This window comes from Anomaloglossus baeobatrachus, chromosome 2 (genome assembly GCF_048569485.1).
Source record: "Anomaloglossus baeobatrachus isolate aAnoBae1 chromosome 2, aAnoBae1.hap1, whole genome shotgun sequence".
Classification (NCBI taxonomy): Eukaryota; Metazoa; Chordata; class Amphibia; order Anura; family Aromobatidae; genus Anomaloglossus; species Anomaloglossus baeobatrachus.
Genome location: NC_134354.1, coordinates 348,275,147 through 348,298,943, shown reverse-complemented (window position 1 = coordinate 348,298,943; position 23,797 = coordinate 348,275,147). Strand labels below are relative to the sequence as shown.

The 23,797-nt window shown below is 45.0% G+C and overlaps 1 protein-coding gene across 11 annotated transcripts in view; it reads right to left on the bottom strand.

The window, feature by feature from the left end:
- LOC142291451 (protein 4.1-like) overlaps positions 1 to 23,797 on the bottom strand; it is a 259,547-nt gene that overhangs the window by 48,260 nt on the left and 187,490 nt on the right. For 10 of the 11 annotated variants that reach the window (XM_075335988.1, XM_075335989.1, XM_075335981.1 and 7 more), the window contains 4 exons: positions 17,516 to 17,700; positions 17,257 to 17,316; positions 13,868 to 13,909; positions 2,517 to 2,579 (listed from right to left, as the gene is read on the bottom strand). In XM_075335988.1, the coding sequence (XP_075192103.1) occupies positions 2,517 to 2,579; positions 13,868 to 13,909; positions 17,257 to 17,316; positions 17,516 to 17,700 (350 nt within the window). The remainder of the gene's footprint in view (positions 1 to 2,516; positions 2,580 to 13,867; positions 13,910 to 17,256; positions 17,317 to 17,515; positions 17,701 to 23,797) is intronic. The other variant, XM_075335986.1, reaches the window with a different exon arrangement.

Genomic DNA, 23,797 nt, shown 5'->3' with positions numbered 1-23,797 from the left:
TACATGTGAAAATTAGCAACTTTGCAATATATCTTAGCAGAGAAATCTACTTCTTTCTTCTCCTGGATTTATATTTCACACTTAATTCATGGGTAAATTTGGTGAAAACAGACCATCCCATTACTGAGATAGTAGCTGAGGCCAGTAGGTGCTTTTAAAAATCTATGGATCTACAGGCAGACAGACATTTTGCTGCAAGTTCTCCGAAATAACAGTAAGGCGGGCTTTGCACACTACGACATCGCAGGTGCGATATCGGTGGGGTCAAATCGAAAGTGACGCACATTCGACGTCGCAGTTGATATCGTAGTGTGTAAATCCTTTTTGATACGATTAATGAGCGCAAAAGCGTCGTTATCGTATCATCGGTGTAGGGTCCGACATTTCCATTATTTGGCAGCAGCGACAGGTACGATGTTGTTCCTCGTTCCTGCGGCAGCACACATCGCTGTGTGAGAAGCCGCAGGAGCGAGGAACATCTACCTGCGTCACCGCGTCTCACGCCGGCTCTGCGGAAGGAAGGAGGGGGGCGGGATGTTTATGTCCCGCTCATCTCCGCCCCTCCGCTTCTATTGGCCGCCTGCCATATGACGTCGTTGTGACGCCGCACAACCCGCCCCCTTAGGAAGGAGGCGGTTCGCCGGCCAGACCGACGTCGCAGGGCAGGTGATTGCATGTGAAGCTGCCGTAGCGATAATGTTCGCTACAGCAGCAATCACAAGATATCGCACCTGTGACGGGGACTATCGCTGCAGCATCGGTAACACATTGTTACCGATGTCGCAGCGTGCAAAGCCCGCCTAAGGGCCTGTGCACACGGTGTGGTTTTTTTATGCTTTTTTTTTGAGAAATTTGCACCAAAATCTGCATGCTTATCCTGAAATCAGCAAAGTCTATGAGACTTTTGAAGTGCTGTGCGCACGTCGCACGTTTTTTCCTTGCAGATTTGGTGCAAATTTTGATGCAGAAAAAAAATCTGCAGCATATCAATTGTTGAAGTGTTTTTTCCTGCATTTTTTTTTTTAGCCCTCCCAGCCATTGACTACACTTAAAAAAAAAAAAAAAAAAAGAAGGGCATGGGAAAAAAAAACGCACGAAAACACGCGTCTTTGTAATAAAAAGATTTTCTATATTCACTTGTACCCAGCGCTGCCTTCTTCAGCTCTGCTGTCTCCTGCTTCTTACCTCGGAGCATCGCCAGGGACAGCATCACCTGGGAAAGGTGAGTATTCAGCAAGTAAGGTGTGTGTGTGTGTGTGTGTGTGTGTGTGTGTGTGCAATGATTTCCAGGAGGTCATCCAAGTTCCCAATGAACTCTGATGAACCCATGAAGTCCCAGTCGTGACACCCACTGTAGCGTGTTGATGACCTGGATGTCACTGCACACACACTGCTTGCTGGATACTCACCTGTCCCTGGCGATGCTCCTCCTTCCAGGTTAGAGGTGCAGTGAATATTCAATGAGTATAGTTAGGAGGGTCCGAAGCAGGAGACAGCAGAGCTGAAGAAAGCAGCGCTGGATACAGGTGAATATAGAAAATCTTTTTATTACAAAGACGCGTGTTTTCTCCAGTACATGTCACACTGATGTCACATATATGCAAACACAAATATTCAATGCACCTCGGACCTGGAAGGAGGAGCATCGCCAGGGACAGTTGAGTATCCAGCAAGCAGTGTGATTGCAGTGAGGTCCAGGTCATCAAAGTTCCCAATGAACTCTGATGACCTCCTGATGACACCCGCGCTACAGTGGGTGTCACGAGAGTGATTTCACAGGTTCATTGGGAACTCTGATGACCTCATGGACGTCACTGCACACATGCACACACAAGCACACACCTTGCTGAATACTCACCTGTTCCCAGCGATGCTCTGCTCCTGCTTCCAGGTCCCAGGTTCAGTGAATATTCAATGAGTATAATTAGCAGGGGTCAGAAGCAGGAGCCAGCAGAGCCGAAGACAGCAGCACTGGATACAGGTGAATATAGAAATCTTTTTATTTCACAGACACATGTTTTCTCTGCGATCTGTGTGACACTCATGATGCCGGAGAAAAACGGTCCGTGTGTTAAAAACGGATGTCCCACGTACCTAAAAAAAAAAGACGTCAGAAACCGGCCTTATTTCCAATTTTGAGAATGATCAGCCAGGATGAGAAAGAAGGAGATTTCCCTAATAATGCAGAAGCATTCCCTAAGAATTTCAGAAGCAGACTACATGGGGATTGCTTGTTGTCCGTTACCATACATGTGCAGAGGATCTGTAGAAATAGAGCTGCAGTTTTATTTTGGGTGCAAATTAAGTCAATCAAAAGAAAATGAAGTTCAGGAGCATTCAAATATTATCTAGATGAAATTAATTAATTTGAAGACTGCTTTGGAAACATGCAAAAAACAAAAATCAAAATGTAAAACATGCAAAAAAATAAACACGCAAAAAAGTCTGCACAAACAAACAAAAAGAAAACTAAACAAAACAAAAAAGGTGTGTAAACTGCATGATTTAATACCAACCTCCAACATTAAATTGCTATGTCTGATATATATGTTTTCACCCTCTAGTTTCTTTGCTCTTTTCTGTGAACGTGAACAAAAATAAATAGAAAAAAAAACAAAAAACATATAAATTTAAAATTGTTAATCCTACAGTGGGGAAAGTGACATAGATGAAAGCCATAGTCATAGGTATTTTATTGAAAAATTGTCCTTCTTACACTAAAAATAATAGCGCATTTTTAGTGAAACTGATATGCTAAAAAAGGTGTATTATATCTGAATTTAAATGCTTCTTCATTACTCAGACAGAGCCAACTTGGAAAAATAGAAATGGGAATTAAAATCACAAAGGTCCATTTATAAAAACTGATAATTAGTGAAGGTTTACCACACTGACTTATATGAAAACTATCTCAGAAAAAAAGTGGAGCATTTTCCCACAACAACCAGATTCCAGTTCTTATGTTTCCCGTACTGACCACAATGTAAAAGAAGTGGTGCCACGGTTTGCTATGGACAACTGCTTCTTTGCCGTTTTCACAAGCCATTTGTTTAGTAATGATCATACATTTTAATTCCCAGAAAGGAATGAAATTCATATAAAAGGGGTTGCTACTTAATCGTAAATTTAACAAAAGCGTCAGAGGCATGATTTTTTTGGTGGTTCTTAAAATATAATATGTAGATATATTACAGGCTCTTCTCCTGTACTTGTCAATGCAGCCGTCTTCATGGCTCTCCTGTTGTCCAAATAGGTGGATTGAGTTTTTGGCCATGCCAAGGGTGCACCAAAGCTCCCTCATTTACATATTGAAATAAAAATGTTTTTACATAAAACATACTTATATTGTGAGCCCCAATGGTGACAGTGATGTTGAACGTCTGTAAAGAGCTGTAGAATTAATGGTGCTATATAAGTGAGCAAAATAAATAAATCAATTATTACTAATGTCTATAGTAACTGTATAATTTTCTTATATGGTCCAAGTCCCTCATATGAGCAATGATCTACCATGTTTCCCCAAAAATAAGACACAGTTTTATATTATTTTTGGCCCCAAAAATAAGCTCTTTTAAATGGTGGCGGGTACTTTTTCATTTTATACTTAAACCATGATGAAGGCATGCACATTGCATGCTGAAACGCGCTGTCTGATGCTGATCGCTATTTGAAAACAATGCTTTGTCGTACCTACACATGGTGGCTTATTTTTACCTATGCGAATTAAAAGCTATGTTTTAATGAAAATAGACGTCTTTGAGTGATACGCTGGAAGGATTTTTCTTTTTTACGTGTTTGATTACCTAGTGTGTTTCCACCCTCCATCTCCGTGTCGTACTCTCCAGACATCTAGCTACCACATCGGACAACTGATTGGGGTAAGCTGGCTACCTACTAGTTATTTGAAAATGAGCCCTAGTGCATTTTTCGCAGCCAAAAATCACACACACAACACCTGGTGATACCTGTTGCTTCTGGCTGGTAGGGGAACCTGGGACGCAGAGGACCTGTGGTAGAAGGCATGAAGGATCTTTGGTGGAATGCATCAATGCGTTTCACTACAGGTTCTCACACTACACTGCACTGTGTCCCAGGTTCTTCTCCTGGGCAGAAGCAATCAGTATCATCAGAACTGATGTGTGATTGGGTGTGCAATCTGATGTGTGATTGGGTGTGCGTTGCACCGCAGGTCCTTGATGTGTTCAACTGCAGGTCCTCCCGTTCGGCGTTTGGTGAGTATGATTGGGGTCTTGTCTCTTTTGGGGGTCTCTGCTTTCTATAATGAAGTGTCCTGCAGTATTCTTTAACTTTTTTAACTGCATGGACACTTCATTATTGAACCGCGAATAGGGCCTCTTTGCAGGGTAGGGCTTATATTCAAGCCTTATACCGAAAAGGCTAAAAATTCCACCTAGGGCTTATTTTCGGGGAAACACGGTATATAGTTGAAGTCTAGTGTTTGGGGTTAACAGACTCACTTTAAGGTGGCTGAGGGACTAGTTTGATCGCATGCTCCTCAATCAACCGCCATTTGTACAGTGTGAGAAAACCAGCAATGCTTTCTAGAGGATGAGAAACTCTAATATTTATTGAAGAGTAATGCCATAAAATCATGTCCCAACGCATTCATTAAAAGAAAAAAAAAACCCTTCTTTAAAAGGGTTCATTTTAAGTGTACTTTACATGCCTGTATTTCCCTATCTATTATGGAATAATTTCCCTTTCTTACTGCAGTGTATTAATATATAAATATTTCAATATAACAAAGTAATTATCAATTTTGCATAAATGTTAAATAAAACTGTAAAAAAAAACAAAAAAAAAACAAAAAAAAAAACAAAAACAAACATGTAACATAAAATAAGCACATGCAAAGGCTTCTCCGTGAATTTTGCATGGCTTTGTAAATGCAGAATAAGAAAATAGTATATAAGGTAAGCTGGTAAAGCTCCTGTGTTCTACAATGTCCATGCTTTATTATGGCTATCAGCAGCAAACAGTGGGTCTGGTTTACCCAAGCGCACACAAACCAACTGGACTGGACACCTAGTGTCAGGAGCTCGGACCTGAACACTGACTTCTCACGGAAATCCATGTCTGAGGTGGGATGCTGTTCAGATGATGAATAAAGTTTGTTGAAAGGCTGCAGCGCAGCCAAATCAACAAACTTTTCATCATGGGAAACATGCCAGGACACTGCTTGGAACAAGAAAAAAAATTACGTTGGGTCCCCCTCTTTTTTGATAATAAGCACAGGTAAAGCTGACAGCTGCGAGCTGCAGCCCTCAGCTGTCTGTTTTAACTTGGCTAGTTATCAAAAATAGAGGGGACCCCATTCCTTTTTTTTTTTTAAATTATTTATTTATAAACAAATAATTAAACAGCCAAGGTAAAGCAGACAGCTGGGGGCTGTTATCATCGGGCTGGGAAAGCCCATGGTTATTTTGCCCTTCACAGCATAAAAATAGCAGCCCGCAGACGCTCCAGAAGTGGCACATCCATTAGAGGCACCAATTCTGGTGCTTCTCCAGCTCTTCCCGATTACCCTGGTTCAGTGGAAATCGGGCACCAAGCGTTAGTAATGGAGAGGTGTCTGTAAATTAAAAAAAAAAAAAAAAAAGCACCCACACAGGAATAAAATAGCTCCTTTGAATAAAGACTCCTCCACACCAGCTAGTTCACCAATTTATTACTTTAAAAAAATCTTCGACGTTCCGACTTAATCCAATGGTGTAATGTCCCATAACATCCATCGAATCCCATGGAGCCTTGTTCTCATAATGAGGATTAATAGGTCATTCGCAGTCAATGCTAGACACAGAATTTCAAATGCTCGTGAGAAATTCGGTGTCTGTGCTGACTGCGAGCAACCTATGGAGCCTCATTCTCAGAACGAGGCTCCATACGTCACTTGTAGCTAGCGGCAGAGTACGAGGCCCCATAAGATTCAATGGACATTGTGGAATATTACAGTATTGTATTATGTCGGAACAAGGATGAGAATTTTTTTAAATTAGTAAATTGGTGAACAGTGAGTATGGGGGAGTTTTTATTCAAATAAACTATTTTTCCTATGTGTGTGTGTAGTTTTTTTTTTACTTTACACTTTCTGGGTTATTAATGGGGTGTCTTATTGACACCTCTCCTTTACTAACCCCTGGACTTGATGCCAGATGTCAATTCACAACCAACATCAACTCCAAAAATATTGCTACCACACCAGGGCTATTTGGAAAGCGCCAGAATTAGCTGCTAATATTAGACTGGGAACAATCATGGGCCTTCCCCACATTTTAATACCAAACCCCAGCTGTCTGCTTTACCTTGGCTAGTTATCAAAAATAGCGGAGACCCCACGTGTTTTTTTTTTAAATGAAAATAATAATTTATAAATAATTTAAAAATGGCATGGGGTCCCCTTTAGTTTTTGATAACCAGTTAAGGTAAAAGACAGCTGAGGGTTGCTTTACCTATGCTTGACAGCTAAAAGGGGGGACCCAATGCTGTTTTTTAAATTTATTTATTCCCTGTCCACATTTGATTGCAGGGCAATTGTCCTGCTCTTACCTCTTTTATGCTTGCTTTTCCAGCCCCCTAGCTCTTACTATGACCATTTTACAGCACAAAAGTTTGGGTCTACATTGACTTATATTAGGATCGGCGTCAAGTTCGGGTACCGAATCAAACTTTCAACTAAAGTTTGGCGAAACTGAACATCCACGAGTCCGCTCATCCCTAGTTGGGAACCCACTTACAAGTTTGCAGTAACGTTGCAGTGCGCTTCATACAGTCTGACCAGGAAGATCGTAGTTTAACATTCTGATCCTTTTAGAAAAATGTCTGTTTATCAACAATAGATCAAAGTATAATTTTTGGATGTGTGGTCCATGTCTTTCTAGAGCTATTTTTTTATAGTGCTCTAGAATAATGAAAAAGAAGGGAATTTTGTTTACTTACCGTAAATTCCTTTTCTTCTAGCTCCAATTGGGAGACCCAGACAGTGGGTGTATAGCTACTGCCCTCTGGAGGCCGCACAAAGAACTACACTTAAAAGTGTAAGGCCCCTCCCCTTCTGGCTATACACCCTCCCGTAGGAGTACAGATTCCTCAGTTTTAGTACCAAAGCAAGAAGGAGGAAAGCCAATAACAGTTTCAAAAACAAATTCAATCCGATAACATGATCGGAGAACTTAAGAAACAACATGAACAACATGTGCACCCGAAAAACGAAACCCTAAGAACAAATAGGGCGGGTGCTGGGTCTCCCAATTGGAGCTAGAAGAAAAGGAATTTACGGTAAGTAAACAAAATTCCCTTCTTCTTTTTCGCTCCTAATTGGGAGACCCAGACAGTGGGACGTCCAAAAGCAGTCCCTGGGTGGGTAAAAAGATACCACATGAACGGGCTGTCAGACAGCCTCTTCCTACAGGTGGGCCACCGCCGCCTGAAGGACCTGTCTACCTAGGCTGGCATCTGCCGAAGCGTAGGTATGCACTTGATAGTGTTTGGTAAACGTGTGCAGACTCGACCAGGTAGCCGCTTGGCACACTTGCTGAGCCGTAGCCTGATGCCGCAATGCCCAGGACGCACCCACGGCTCTGGTAGAATGGGCCTTCAGTCCAGATGGAATCGGAAGCCCAGCAGAACGGTATGTGTGAAGAATTGGTTCCTTGATCCACCGCGCCAGGGTGGACTTGGAAGCTTGCGATCCCTTATGCTGACCAGCGACTAGGACAAAGAGCGCATCAGAACGGCGTAGAGGCGCCGTGCGAGAAATGTAAATCCTGAGTGCTCTCACCAGGTCCAACATATGTAAACCCTTTTCAAATTGGTGAACTGGATGCGGACACAAAGATGGTAAAGTGATATCCTGATTGAGATGAAAGGAAGAAACCACCTTGGGAGAAAACTCTGGAATTGGACGCAGTACTACCTTGTCTTGGTGAAACACCAGGAAGGGAGATTTGCAAGATAACGCCGCTAGCTCGGACACTCTTCGAAGAGACGTGACCGCCACAAGAAAAACTACCTTTTGTGAAAGCCGAGAAAGGGGAACCTCTTTCAAAGGCTCGAAAGGCGGCTTCTGGAGAGCAATGAGAACCTTGTTCAGATCCCAGGGTTCTAATGGCCGTGTGTAAGGAGGAACGATATGACAAACTCCTTGGAGAAACGTGCGTACTTTAGAAAGCTGTGCCAAGCGCTTCTGAAAGAATACGGATAGCGCGGAGACTTGACCCTTAAGAGAGCTAAGCGACAAACCCTTTTCCAACCCAGACTGCAGGAAGGAAAGAAAAATTGGCAATGCAAATGGCCAGGGAGAAAACCCTTGAGCCACGCACCACGCTAAGAATATCTTCCACGTTCTGTGATAGATCTTAGCTGAGGATGGTTTTCTAGCCTGTCTCATTGTGGCAACAACCTCATGAGATAAACCTGAGGCCGCTAGGATCCAGGACTCAATGGCCACACAGTCAGGTTCAGGGCCGCAGAATTCAGATGGAAAAACGGCCCTTGAGACAGCAAATCTGGACGGTCTGGTAGTGTCCACGGTTGGCCTACCGTGAGATGCCACAGATCCGGGTACCACGACCTTCTTGGCCAATCTGGAGCGACGAGTATGGCTCGATGGCAGTCGGACCTGATTTTCCGGAGAACTCTGGGTAACAATGCTAGAGGTGGGAACACATAGGGGAGTCGGAATTGCGACCAATCCTGAACCAAGGCGTCTGCCGCCAGTGCTCGGTGATTGTGAGACCGTGCCATGAAAACTGGGACCTTGTTGTTGTGTCGTGACGCCATCAGATCTACGTCCGGCGTCCCCCAGCGGCAACAGATCTGCTGAAACACGTCCGGGTGAAGGGACCATTCTCCTGCGTCCATGCCCTGGCGACTGAGAAAGTCTGCTTCCCAGTTTTCCACGCCTGGGATGTGAACTGCGGATATGGTGGACGCTCTGCTTTCCACCCACGACAAAATCCGTTGGACTTCTTGAAAAGCTTGGCGACTGCGTGTTCCCCCTTGGTGGTTGATGTACGCCACCGCCGTGGAATTGTCCGACTGAATCCGAATCTGCTTGCCTTCCAGCCATTGTTGGAAGGCTCGCAGGGCAAGATAGATTGCTCTGATTTCCAGAACATTGATCTGCAGGGTGGACTCTTCCAGAGTCCACATCCCCTGAGCCCTGTGGTGGAGATACACCGCTCCCCACCCTGATAGGCTCGCATCCGTCGTGACCACTGCCCAGGACGGGGGAAGGAACGACTTTCCCTGTGACAATGAGGTGGGGAGAAGCCACCAACGCAGAGAGTCCTTGGCAGTCTGAGAGAGGGAGACCGTCCTGTCGAGGGACGTCGATTTCCCGTCCCATTGGCGTAGAATGTCCCATTGCAGAGGGCGCAGATGAAACTGCGCGAACGGGACTGCCTCCATTGCTGCTACCATCTTTCCTAGGAAATGCATGAGGCGCCTCAGTGAGTGCGACTGGCTCTGAAGGAGAGATTGCACTCCAGTCCGTAGCGAGCGCTGCTTGTCCAGTGGAAGCTTCACTATCGCTGAGAGAGTATGAAACTCCATGCCAAGATAAGTCAGAGATTGGGTCGGGGTTAGATGAGACTTTGGAAAGTTGATAATCCACCCGAAACTCTGGAGAGTGTCTAGTGCCACCTTCAGACTGTGTTGGCATGCCTCTTGAGAGGGTGCCTTTATAAGCAGGTCGTCTAGATACGGGATGACCGAGTGACCCTGCGAGTGCAGAACAGCTACTACTGCTGCCATGACCTTGGTGAAGACCCGGGGGGCTGTTGCCAGACCGAAAGGTAACGCTACGAACTGCAGGTGTTCGTCGTGTATGACGAAGCGTAGGAAACGCTGATGCTCTGGTGCAATCGGCACGTGGAGATACGCATCTTTGATATCTATTGATGCTAGAAAATCTCCTTGAGACATTGAGGCTATGACGGAGCGTAGGGATTCCATCCGGAACCTCCTGACTTTTACGTGTCTGTTGAGCAACTTTAGATCCAGGACGGGCCGATACGATCCGTCCTTTTTTGGGACCACAAACAGATTGGAGTAAAAACCGTGACCTTGTTCCTGAAGAGGGACGGAGGTCACCACTCCTTCCGCTTTTAGAGCGGCCACCGCCTGCAACAGAGCATCGGCTCGGTCTGGTGGAGGAGAAGTTCTGAAGAAACGAGTTGGCGGACGAGAACTGAACTCTATCCTGTACCCGTGAGACAGAATATCCCTCACCCAACGGTCTTTGACGTGTGACAGCCAGATGTCGCCAAAGTGGGAAAGCCTCCCACCGACCGCGGGTGTGTGAATCGGAGACCGCAAGTCAGGAGGACGCCGTCTTGGCAACGGTTCCTCCGGCTGTCCTTTTTGGGCGTGACTGAGACCTCCAAGAATCTGAGCGTCTCTGGTCTTTTTGAGTCTTTTTTGACGAGGCGAATTGGGACCTGCCCGGTCCTCGAAAGGACCGATAACCAGACTGACCCTTCCTCTGTTGGGGTCTGTTTTGTCTGTGTTGCGGTAAGGATGAGTCCTTACCCTTGGAGTGTTTGATGATTTCATCCAAACGCTCTCCAAACAATCGGTCACGAGAAAAAGGCAAATTGGTTAAGCACTTCTTGGAATGAGAATCTGCTTTCCAATGTCTCAACCACAGGGCCCTACGCAAAACAACGGAGTTGGCTGACGCCACTGCCGTGCGGCTTGTAGCGTCAAGAACAGCATTAATCGCGTACGACGCGAATGCCGCCATTTGCGAGGTCAATGGTGCTACCTGCGGGGCAGATGCACGTGTGACTGAGTCAACTCGCGCAAGCCCGGCTGAGATAGCTTGGAGTGCCCATACGGCTGCAAAAGAAGGCGCTAATGACGCTCCAATCGCTTCATAGATGGATTTCAGCCAGAGCTCCATCTGCCTGTCAGTGGCATCTTTAAGTGCCGCTCCATCTTCAACTGCAACCAAGGATCTAGCTGCAAGCCTAGAAATTGGAGGATCCACTTTTGGACACTGGGTCCAACCCTTGACCACCTCAGGGGGAAAAGGATAGCGTGTATCTTTAAGCCGTTTAGGAAAACGCCTTTCAGGATAAGCGTGGGGTTTCTGGATTGCGTCTCTAAAGTCAGCGTGGTCCAGAAAAGTGCTTAAAGTACGCTTAGGGTATCTGAAATGGATTCTCTCGTGCTGCGAAGCTGACTCCTCCACAAGAGGAGCTGGTGGGGAAATATTTAACATCTTATTGATGTTAAATATAAGATCATTAACTATGGCGTCACCATCTGGTGTATCTAGATTGAGAGCGGTCCCAGGATCAGAATCCTGATCAGTTACGTCCGCCTCATCACCCATAGATTCATCTCGCTGGGATCCTGACCATTGAGATGAATGTGAAGGCCCGTCATAGCGAGCCCGCTTAGGCTGCCCGGGGCCATCGTCCGAGTCAGAGTCTTCACCCTGAGGTGTAGATGCCCGTCCCGGAGCTTGGAGCTGAGGGGGACCAGGGGGCAATGATTGCACAGTGTCCGTGGCCTGAAGTACAGGCCTAGCTCGCAATGTGTCAAGAATTTGTGACATAGTGAGAGACATTCTGTCAGCGAAAGCTGCAAACTCAGTCCCTGTCACCTGGACAGCATTCACAGGTGGTACACCCTGGGTCACGTCCAGCAGAGGTCCCGACTGTGCAAGCGCCGCAGGGGCCGAGCACTGCACACAATGGGGGTCCGTGGAGCCTGCCGGTAGAAAAGTCCCACATGCGGTGCAGGAAGCATATAATGTCTGTGCCTTGGCACCCTTGCGTTTTACGGACGACATGCTGCTGGCTCTCTGAATGTGAGAGAGTCTATAGCCAAAGGGCGACCAGCGCTATGTAATACAGAGTATTTGTAGCAACAAAATACTAAGAATAGTCCTGGCACAAGAGGGGGCCCTGAGGGCTGCTTACCGCCCGCTGAATAGCGGGTAAGAGGCGCAGAAATCCTTGTCTGGGTCTCCCCGGCTCCCCTCTGCAGCTCAGCGTGTCAGCAGGAATGGCTGCCGGCGTCTGTGGAGAGGGGCGGTCCGTGGGAGTTCCCAAACAAAAGTGCGGGAACAGTGTCCCCTCTGTGCCGATTGTGAGGGCTGGAGTATGTAAAAACGACTCCAGCCCTCAGCGCTGATGCACTGGCCAGCGTCCCGCCCCTCTCCTGACTGGCAGGTCTGGGGGCGGGAACGAACGGAAGCAGGCCGCAAAAGCCAGGGACTCGAGTTATCAGCGCGGCCGCCGTAAAAGCGCGGGCCGCGCTGAAGTCCCCGGCGCACCACAAGTGCCAGCCGCGCCGCAGTCCCAGCGGCCGGCCTGACCGATTCCCAGTCGTGGCCAGCGTCCCGCCCCTCTCCTGACTGGCAGGTCCGGGGGCGGGAACGAACGGAAGCAGGCCGCAAAAGCCGGGGACTCGAGTTATCAGCGCGGCCGCCGTAAAAGCGCGGGCCGCGCTGAAGTCCCCGGCGCACCACAAGTGCCAGCCGCGCCGCAGTCCCAGCGGCCGGCGCGACCGATTCCTCGAAGTGTGCCTGCTTCAGCTAAGCTGAATGAGGCCATGGCACAAGCGCCGTAGCGCTGATGTCCCCCGGCGCACTACAACACCCAGCATGCTGCGGTGTGAGCGCCAAATGCACGGGGACACAGAGTACCTTGAGGATGCAGGGCCATGTCCCTGATGTACTCCGCTCCATCCAGCATCTTCTCCAGGGGCTGTAGATGGAGCCCGGTCTCAGTGCCTGGAGACCAGTAAATCCCACTTCACCCAGAGCCCTGTAAAAAGGGATGGGGAAGGAATCAGCATGTGGGCTCCTGCCGCCGTACCCGCAATGGGTACCTCAACCTTACAAACACCTCCGACATACAGTGGGGTGAGAAGGGAGCATGCTGGGGACCCTTAGTATAGGCCCTCTTTTCTTCCATCCGACATAGTCAGCAGCTGCTGCTGACTAAAAACAATGGAGCTATGCGTGCGTGTCTGACCTCCTTGCGCACAAAGCTAAAACTGAGGAATCTGTACTCCTACGGGAGGGTGTATAGCCAGAAGGGGAGGGGCCTTACACTTTTAAGTGTAGTTCTTTGTGCGGCCTCCAGAGGGCAGTAGCTATACACCCACTGTCTGGGTCTCCCAATTAGGAGCGAAAAAGAAAGAGCTGTTAACTAATTGGCCACCTCTTCACAAATTTCATCATAAGACTGCAGATTTCCTATCGGATAGCAAGTTTGCGAAATGAGAGAATCAGTCCTACAGCAGTGTAATATTCACCCTTTACTAAACACTGTGTAGAAATAGCACTTGCCCAGCTTACCTACTTCTCTAGTGCACCTTCAATATATACCCAAAAGGAAATAGGTCAAGATCTCCAATTTCTTGTTACAAAGCCTTTGAGAGGATATTTAAGCAAAGGAAATACGTAATTACTTACCGGTAATGTGTTTTTTCCGAACCCATGACGGCACCACGAAATAAGGGTGCCATCATAGGGTGAGGGAAAAATACGTAATTACTTACCGGTAATGTGTTTTTTCCGAACCCATGACGGCACCCTTATTTCGTGGTGCCGTCATAGGGTGAGGGAAAAAGGGATGTTTCTATTTCGAGTCTGGACTACCAAACCTTTATGTAACTATGTAAATGTTGTTGCCATTATTGAGGTTAGATTTACCAATAACTTGCTTTAGCTAATATATGATAAAACATAATGTACGTAGACAGATTGCACATTCATTTGCAAGTTACTGGTGAGTGTTTTCTAGGTATATAGTTAGATGGCGTCTCCCATAGGTACAGGACCAATTGATAAAACACATTGTAGTAGTAAAACTAACACTTTGCTAACCTTCCTCATGCGAATTATCTCTTCCTCTTTCTCAGCTGGTTGCTGTAAAAGACATGGGAGAAAATTAAAAAGACTAGTTAATGCTTACAAATCATTAATACAAAAAAAAAAAACCCAAACAAAACGTCATACAGTAGAAACTAAGTATCCAACCATTACACATCAGATTACTACAGGCAGAGAAAGGTCGGAGCTCGGATTATTTTTATGTTCTTGTTACATTTAGTGTCCCATATGCATCAATACATTATAATTAATCTGGCTTCTACCCCTTCCAGCTGAGAAGGAGGGGAGAAACCGGCAGGGACCTGTCTCTTTAAATAGTCATCTGTACCCAAAAACACGTAAAAAAAAAACCGCACCGCATTTTTGCTACGTATTTCTGCCAGGAGATGCAGATTTGGTGCAGAAATGTCTGAATATCCAAATATTCAATGTGTGCACATAGCCTAATCAGGTAATATGGCATTGAGTTCAATGAGTTCACCTGAGGTCACAGCTAGGGTACCAACGGTACCCCAGCTTTGACCTCAGGTGAATTTACTTCAGGTGAACTCATTGGCTTAATCCCGGATTAGTGGAATGCATGAGCAGTGAGTTTAATGCTGCTGGATTACCAGTTTATTGACTTCAATGGTGCAGTTAATCAGGCACCATTGAAATAAATAATCCGGTAATCCAGGCTGACCATTAAGCTCAATACCAGATTACCGAATTTGAGTTCAATGAGTTCACGTGTGGTGAGGCCACCAGAGGTCACAGCTGGGGTCACCGCTTACAGATGTGGCTCCATCAGTATGTCCCTGACGCTGCAGTGCTCAGTCGTGTTTTCTAATATGACCGCGCACTGCGACCTCAGGATGTAGCAGAGTCGGGATCGGTGTGGGACATCGAGTTGTGGATTATGTCACACCTGCAGGGGTGCTTTGGGGGTTAATAAATTGGAGATCAAGGGTGTGTTTTTTTTTAAATAAAGGATTTTTCTCTGTGTTTTGGGTTTATTTCTTTTTACTTACACGATTATTAATGAGAGGTTCTCATAGACTCTTCCCCATTCCTAGCTTCGGGCTTGTTGACATCTGTGATTTTTTTGATAAATGTCATTAACCCCTTATATTACCCCATTTGCCAATGCACAAGGGCAATCGGGATGAGCTGGGTAAAGCGCCAGGACTGGCGCACCTAATGGATGTGCCAATTCTGGGGCAGCTGCGGGCTGCTATTTTTAGGCTGGAGTGGGCCCAAAAGCCATGGGCCTCCCCAGCCTGAGAATAACAGGCCCCAGCTGTCGGCTGTAACTCGGCTGGGTATAAAAATTGGGGGGATGACAATGCACAGTTTTTAAAAATGATTTATTTAAATAACTTAAAAAAGGTGAGTGTGGTCCCTTGTATTTTGATACACATCTATGATGAACCACACAGCTGGGGGCCGCAACCTGTAGCTGTCCGCTTTTTCTGCGCTGGATATCAAAATACGGGGGACCCTACACCATTTTTTCCAATTATTCATTATTACACTCCACTTAGGGGAAAACAGACAGCTAGTGTGAGGGCAATCAATCACAGACGCAAGCAAAGGGTGGGGGAGCAGTCTGGCTGAAACCAATGACAGGCATTGTCACAGAGAGTGGGTGGGAGAAGCAGTGAATATTCATAAGATTTAATGAGCAGACCCAGAAACAGTGTGACAGCCGAGACAAAATTCGATAAGTATAATTGTCCTACTTCAATCCCTATTTTGCTTCCTTTTTTAAATTTATTTTTATCTGGGTGGTCAAACCTTAACAGTAACACGGACATCCTTAAGAAGTATTAGGGGTCCGTGCACAGACACTAGGTGTCTTGGACGGACCCCAAACTTTACAGTTCGGGTTCACCCATCACTATTTATGTTTTATAGTTGCTTTTGCTATGATGCATTTTTCTAACGAATCTGTCAGCAGATTTTTTCTATGGAATCTGAGAGAAGCATGACGTACACTATACATTATCAGTGAGCTGCAAGTTGTAATTACACAGATTAGCCAAATTGGCTTTCACTCGGACACCTGGTTCGGCAGTAATAATCTGCCAATAAAACATGGATTGTATTGAAACATAACTTTGTAAGTGGTACATCCCTGGCATCAGAGTCATAGCGCCTAGCCGCTTACATCATGCTGCTCTCAGATTAAGTAGCAAAAACCTACTGATAGTTTCCCTTTAACTTTGTGATTTGAGGATTATAGTCCTGTGTAAAAACCTTAAAATTAATACATCTAGTTATCAAATATTTTATAGTAGGACATATAAGTTCATAGTTCTGTTTATGTTGGAGGGCATAGTTTATTAATTAAGTTTTTATAAGGAATAAGTATTAAAATATCTATATTGAGTATACTTGAGTACTGATGTGGAAGGATATATATAAATCCTTCCCGAAGCTTCCAGAAGATTATGTCATATGGAACTATACAACTAAACCACCCTATATGGACTGAACAGCTGGTATATAATACACGATGGAGGGGGCCACTGGTCGCTCCTCCACATTGCCTGCTGCCAGACGACTCCAGTGCTGCAAGATGTGACACGCTGTCCGGCCTAAGAGATGACACCCCCTGCCTTGCCATTCAGGACCCAAGGAGAGATGGATAAAGATTTCCCATTGATCAGTATGAACTAAATGAACTCTTTTTACATAAGCTGACAAAGTATATTATTTTTCCTTTCTGTAACTGAACCCTGGCAACCATTTTTAAATAGATAAAATACATTTATTTTTTACATTTTTGAATTTCTTTCTTTCATGCGCTTTTACGTATTTGAAGGAAAATATATTTAAGAGTATATTTTTTAACATCCTGAATACAAGGTAAGGCCTTATTAACCACGCATACATTACTTTTTCAAAAAAACAATTCACCTACTGGTAGTCCCCTAATTAATATTGATGGCCTATCCTTAGGATAGGTCATCAATGTCTGTACAGCTGGGGTCCGACACCCAGCAACTCTGCCGATCATCTGTTCTCAGTCCTATCAGCTGCAGCCTGTGGGGGAAATGCTCAGTGCTGCAGCTGTCCAGTTATCTGATAGTGGCTGCGGACGAGTACTGCACATCTGCCTCCTATTCAAATTAATAGGCTGTGTCCATGATCAGCTAACAGGGCAGCTCCGGAACGGATCATTTCTGGCCACAGGCTTCTGGCGGCACCGAGAACAGCTGATCAGCGGGCGTGCCAGGTATCGGACCTCGGCTGATCAAAGATTGATGACCGATCCTAAAAATAGGCCATCAATATTAAAGTAATGGACAACCCCTTTAATATGTGAACATGTTCCTATTATTCTTAATCAAATATGGGTATCATTCTCATGAAGTATAGTATTCTGTAAATAAACTAACCTGCACTTGATCGCCATTGACAGTAGGAGAAGCTTTATTCTGTGGTGGAGTTTTTGCTCCCTAAATTAATAAAAATGTAATCAGTATAAAGTATAGACATAAATATTGAAGCTCACCTAAAAATTCAATAATATTATTACTTTGTAGAACTACTTAACTAGCACAAAGTGGTACAAGGTGAATGGTATAGGATAAATGGTAAACTGCGGTCTACAATGAACCCAAGAGCAGGAGTACATGGCAAGGAATTTACATTCACCTTAGGAGAGTTCTTGGACTCTTTGACTTGGTCCTGTGGTTTCTTCTCCTCATTCTTGGTTGAGGAATCCTCTACTCTACGTACTGCAGACACTCTGGATGGTGTAGGCTGCACGACAACTTGGCTGTGAGTAATTACAGGAGCAGAGACAGGACGGGTATTGCGTTCAGGAGTCGCCACTGCAGCTATCAAGAAAAAGAAAGAAGGTCAGTGCGGAAATAAAGTAACGAAGATGAATGCCATTGACTAGTATAAGCATTTTCTTTTAAATCTAATCAAACCAAGCAACAAACAACATAGGCGATAGATTGGTTGCATATGGAAGCACAATAGATTATGCAACTATGGTCTTTAACATGTTTACAAGCATATGTAACTTTTGCTTTTCCCCTAGTTTTCTTGAGATTTACCAATTTGATGTTATTAACCCGTTAGTGACCACCAATACCATTTAAAATTAACCTGAAATATAAGTAAATAGCATCCCCGACGGGTGAAAATGCAGTAGCTGTCGGCTGTAGACTATAGATGACATCCTGCTGGATAATGATTGTGTTGACACCAACCATGTCCGTTTAACCCCTTAGCATCTCGATAGTTAAGAGATTTTGGGGGGGGAGGCACTCTTTAACCCCATCGGCATCCTGAGGACATGACTGTCGTCCTCCTGATGGTTGTGATGGCAAGTCATGGCCATATAATGGCCTTTGAATCTGCCAGCTATGGTAACCTGTTCAGAAGTTAGCAATGTTTAGGCCAGTGATGGCTAACTTATGACACGTCAGTGGTGACACGCCGAGACATTTTTACTGACAAGCGTGGCAGGGGCAGGCAGCCACATCCCTATCTATAAGACAAGCCACAGCCGCCGGTGATTTAACTAGAACTGCATGTGCGGCTAAACTGTTCTGAAATGACCGGCCTGGGAAGGCTGCACAGGCAGTTCTAGTTAAATCACCGACGGCTCCAGCTTGTCTTATAGATCGAGATGCGGCTGTTGGTAATTTATGTTCTGTACCTTTAATGAGAGTCCTGAGTGAGGCGTGCTTACATACCATGCAGTACGTACCACGCCTCTCTCTAACCCAGGGGTCTCAAACATGTGGCCAGTGAGCTTCTCGTGGCCCGCAGGCCACCTGATGATCGTGGCCATCTGTGCTTTACTTCAGGTTTTTGATTTCCGCAGCCACCCACAGGAACTCCCTGCAGAGCTTCACCATAGGCAACCGCCGGCCGATCAGAAGACAGCAGGTGACTTGTATGATGTCACCTGCTGGCGTCTAATTGGCCGGCGGCTTCCATTGGTGAAGCTCTGCAGAGAGTTTATGTGCACGGCAGTGGAAATCAAAAATCTGAAGTAAAGTGAAGATGGCTGCGGCCCCCGGCAAAGGGCCGCGATAGTCAGGGGGCCTGCGGGCTCCAAGAATCAGGAAAGAGGACACCGAGGGAACGAGTAAGAAGAATCTTTTTTTTTTATGTGTGTATGTGAAAACGGCATAATGTGGTTTAACTAGGGGACATTACTACAGAATGGGGCATTGCTAAAAGAAGGGGACAAGGATGGGCACAAGAATGGACACATTACTACAAGGGCGACAAGATGGGCACATTACTACAGAGGACAAGGATGGGCATATTACAACCCCTGGCAAAAATTATGGAATCACCTGGCTCTGAAGATGTTCATTCAGTTGTTTACTTTTGTTTAAAAAAGGCAGATCACAGACATGGCACCAAACTAAAGTAATTTAAAATGGCAACTTTCTGGCTTTAAGAAATAAAAAAAAAATAAATCATGAAAACATAATGTGCTAGCCAGTAACAGTTAGTTTTCAAGACCAAACAGGGAGAAAAAATTATGGAATTACCCTGTAAATTTTCATTCCTAAAACTAACACCTGCATCAAATAAGATCTGCTCGTTAGTCTGCATCTAAGAAGGAGTGATCACACCTTGGACAGCTGTGGCACCAAGTGGACTGACATGAATCATGGCTCCACCACAAGAGATTTCAATTGAAACAAAGAGGATTATCAAACTCTTAAAAGAGGGTAAATCATTCATCACGCAATGTTGCAAAAGATGTTTGGTTGTTCAGTCAGCTGTGTCTAAAATCTGGACCAAATACAAACAACATGGGAAGATTGTTAAAGGCACACATACTGGTAGACCAAGGAAGACATCAAAGGGTCAAGACAGGAAACTAAAAGCAATAGGTCTCCAAAACAGGAAATGCACAACAAAACAAATGAGGAACAAATGGGAGGAAACTAAAGTCAATGTCTATGACCGAACTGTAAGAAACCGCCTAAAGGAAATGGGATTTACATATAGAAAAGCTAAACAACAAAAAGATGACTGCCTGAAGATAACATGTACATTTCCACAGTCATTGATGATATGGGGCTGCATGGCACTGGTAAAGGCACTGAGGAGATGGCTTTCATTACATCTTCAATAAATGCCCAAGTTTACATTGAAATTTTGGACACTTTTCTTATCCCATGAATTGAAAGGATGTTTGGGGATGATGAAATAATTTATCAAGATGATAATGTATCCTGCCATAGAGCAGAGCAAAAGCTGTGAAAACATTCCTTGAAAGAAGACACAAGGTCAATGTCATGGCCTGCAAATAGTCAGGATCTCAATTCAATTGAAGTTCTTTGGTGGAAGTTGAAGAAAATGGTCCACGACAAGGCTCCAACCTGAAAAGCTGATCTGGCAACAGCAATCAGAGAAAGTTGGAGCCATACTGATGAAGAGTACTGTTTGTCACTCATTAAGTCAATGCCTCAGAGACTGCAAGCTGTTATTAAAGCCAGCTAGTGATGTATTGGAGTGTTCTTTTATTTGTTTGTTTTTCATGATTCCATAATTTTTTCCTCAATTATAATTGAGTGATTCCATAATTTTTCCCGCAGTTTGGTCTGGAAAAGTAACAGTTACTGGCTAGCACATTATGTTTTCATGATTTTTTTTTTTAGTGTTTCTTAAAGCCAGAAAGTTTACATTTGAAATGACTTTAGTTTTGTGCCATGTCTGTGATCTGCTTTTTTTTAAACAAAAGTAAAACAACTGAATGAACATCCTCAGAGCCAGGTGACTCCATAATTTTTGCCAGGGCTTGTACTACAGGGGACAAGATGGACACATTACTACAGGGGACAAGATGGGCACATTACTACAGAAGACATCATTGCTGCTGGAGGAGGAGAGCAGATAACTGCTGGGGGGATGGAGAGAGGAGATAATCATTATCTCATCTCCTCCCAGCAGTCATTATCAGATAACCTTTTGTTATTAGAGCTACAAATATCACAAAATTATGGATTTTTTGAGAAGTGACACACCATTCGAGTTATGCTCGTTTTGTTTTATGAATTTTGACACACCAACGTCAAAAGGTTAGTCATCACAGGTTTAGGTAAAAAAAAAAAAATATCACCTTTTTGATGCTACCATGCAACTTTGCATACATTTCTGAAAAGCAGCTGAAGAGTCAAAGTACCTGCCAGCAGTTTTGGACATGTTGAGGGGTGCTGTTTAAAGGATATCACTAGTGGGGATTTTCCAATATATAGATCCCCTAATGTCACTTCAAAATTGAATAGATCCTTAAAAAATATGTTTGGTAAATTTTTCGTGAAGGATTTAAAATTTACTAGTACAATTTTAAAGCTTCTAACGTCCTAACATACAGGGGTTGGACAAAATAATGGAAACACCTGGAAACATCAACAAAAGTTAGGTTAATATGGTGTAGGTCCACCTTTTGCGGCGATTACAGCCTCAATTCTCTGAGGTATGGATTCATATACAAGGTGTGAATTGTTTCCAAAGGAATTTTAGCCCATTCTGCAGTTAAAACACTCTCCAGTTCTTTGAGCGACGATGGTAGCAGAAATTGACGTCTAACTTGAATCTCTAAAATGGACCATTAATGCTCAATAATGTCGCGGTCTGGGGATTGTGGGGGCCTGATGAGATGCTCAACTTCATTAGAATGTTCCTCGTGCCATGCTTTAACGATTCTAGCTGTATGAATCGGTGCATTATCATCCTGAAAGATGGCGTTCCCCTCCGGGTACAGTGCTTGAACCATGGGATGCACTTGGTCGCCCAAAATGCCTAAATAATCTCGGCTGTTAATTCTTCCTTGAAGGGATATCATTGGCCCAGCGGATCTCCACGAAATAGCACCCCAGATTATTACAGAACCTCCGCCATGTTTTACGGTTGGGAGAAGGCAGTTTAGATGGAATGCTTCTTTCGGCTGTCTCCAAACATACACTCGGCCGGAGGTCGGAAAAAGGGTAAATATTGTTCGTCTGAGAATATCACGTTTCCACTGCTTGAGGGACCAATTCTGGAGTCTTCTACACCACTCTAAGGCCCTGTGCGCACTGGAAAACAGAATTTTCTTAAGAAAATTCTGCAGGGTCTGAAAGATTACCGCACCCGCGGTAAAAAACCGAGGCAAACCGCACCCGAAAACCGTATGTGGTTTGCCGCGGTTTTGTTCGCGGTATTGCCACGTGCAGGTTGGTACATGTGTTTTATTGCATTCAATGCAATAAAGCACATTGAAGAAAAAAAAAATCATTTCTTTCTGAGATAGATAGTAGATAGATCGATAAATAGACAGATAGAGGGATAGATAGAGGGATAGATAGAGGGATAGATAGAGGGATAGATAGAGGGATAGATAGAGGGATAGATAGAGGGATAGATAGAGGGATAGATAGAGGGATAGATAGAGGGATAGATAGAGGGATAGATAGAGGGATAGATAGAGGGATAGATAGAGGGATAGATAGAGGGATAGATAGAGGGATAGATAGAGGGATAGATAGAGGGATAGATAGAGGGATAGATAGATAGGGGACAGATCGCTGCATTTCTCCTGAGCGGTAGTGAGTTCACATTACCGGCCGTGGGAAATGCCCTGTGGTTACCTCTGCTGTCTTGCTGCGAGGCTGCATTCAGCGCTGTGTCAGTGTCAGTCGCGGCTGGATGCAAGCATAGCAGGACGTGGATTACGCCGGAGCTGTGTGTTTGGGAGGGGTTAATAAAAGGGTGAACGAGGAGGCTTATTTGTGTTTTATTTAAAATAAAGCATTTTTCGGTGTGTGTGCTTATTCACTTTACTTACTGGTTGATCATGTCAGCTGTCACATAGACGCTGCCATGATCAAGCCTGGACTTAGTGGCGGCGATCCGCCGCCATTAACTCCTTATTACCCTGTCTGCCACCGCATCACGGCAACAGGAAGAGCCGGGGACACTCCGGTACTGCCGAATAATGGATGCGACAGTCCCGGGGCAGCTGCGGGCTGATATTCTCGGCTGCGGGAGGGAGGGGACATTAACCCTGCCCCCGCCCTCCCCAGCCTGAGAATACCGGGCCGCCGCAGTGTGTTTACCTCGGCTGGACGGTAAAAATACAGTGGAGCCCACGTGTTTTTTTTTTTCTATATTTCCGTTTGATTTCTATGTGTATTCTATATGTCTGTGTGTGAGTGTGATCTGTGTGTATTCTATGTCTGTGTCTGTGATGTGTGAGTGTGATCTCTGTGTGTGTTTACTTTCTGTTCCGCTTCCTCTTCTTGTCATAATGACATCACTTCCCTGCAAAACGCAGGGCAGCGATGAACATTACCGCAGGTAAACCGCGAAATATCGGAGGGAATAACGCAGGAAAACGCAATGAACCGCACAGAATTTGCTACTTGCGTTATTCCCTGCGAGATTTCATGATTACATTGCAGTCAATGGAGTGAAATCCCGCAGCGACGTGCGGAAAAGAAGTGACATGCAATTGTTTTTGATGCGGGAATCCCGCAGCAAAACATGCAGCTGTCAAATTCCGCATAGTGCGCACAGCATTTTTTTTTCCCATAGGTTTTGCTGGTGATTCACTGCAGAGATGTTATGAACATTTTCTGCAGCGACAAATGCAGCAAAACCGCAGGAAATGCGTGCCAAAAAACGGCAAGTGCGCACAGGGCCTAAACGCTTGGACACATTTGTCATTGAGAGCAGCGGTTTTCTAATTGCAGCTCTTCCGTGGAATCCCGATTTGTGCAGCTCCCGACGAACAGTTTTCATGAAAACTGGGTTCTGTAGGTGTTCATTGAGCTCAGCAGTGATTTTCGGAGCCATGGTCTTGCAATGCTCTCTCACAATTCGCTTTAGAGTCCGACGGTCTCTCTCACTGAACTTCGACTTTCGGCCGGACCTGTGCTTTGCTGCGGACGTTTTTCCTTCTCTTTCAAACGC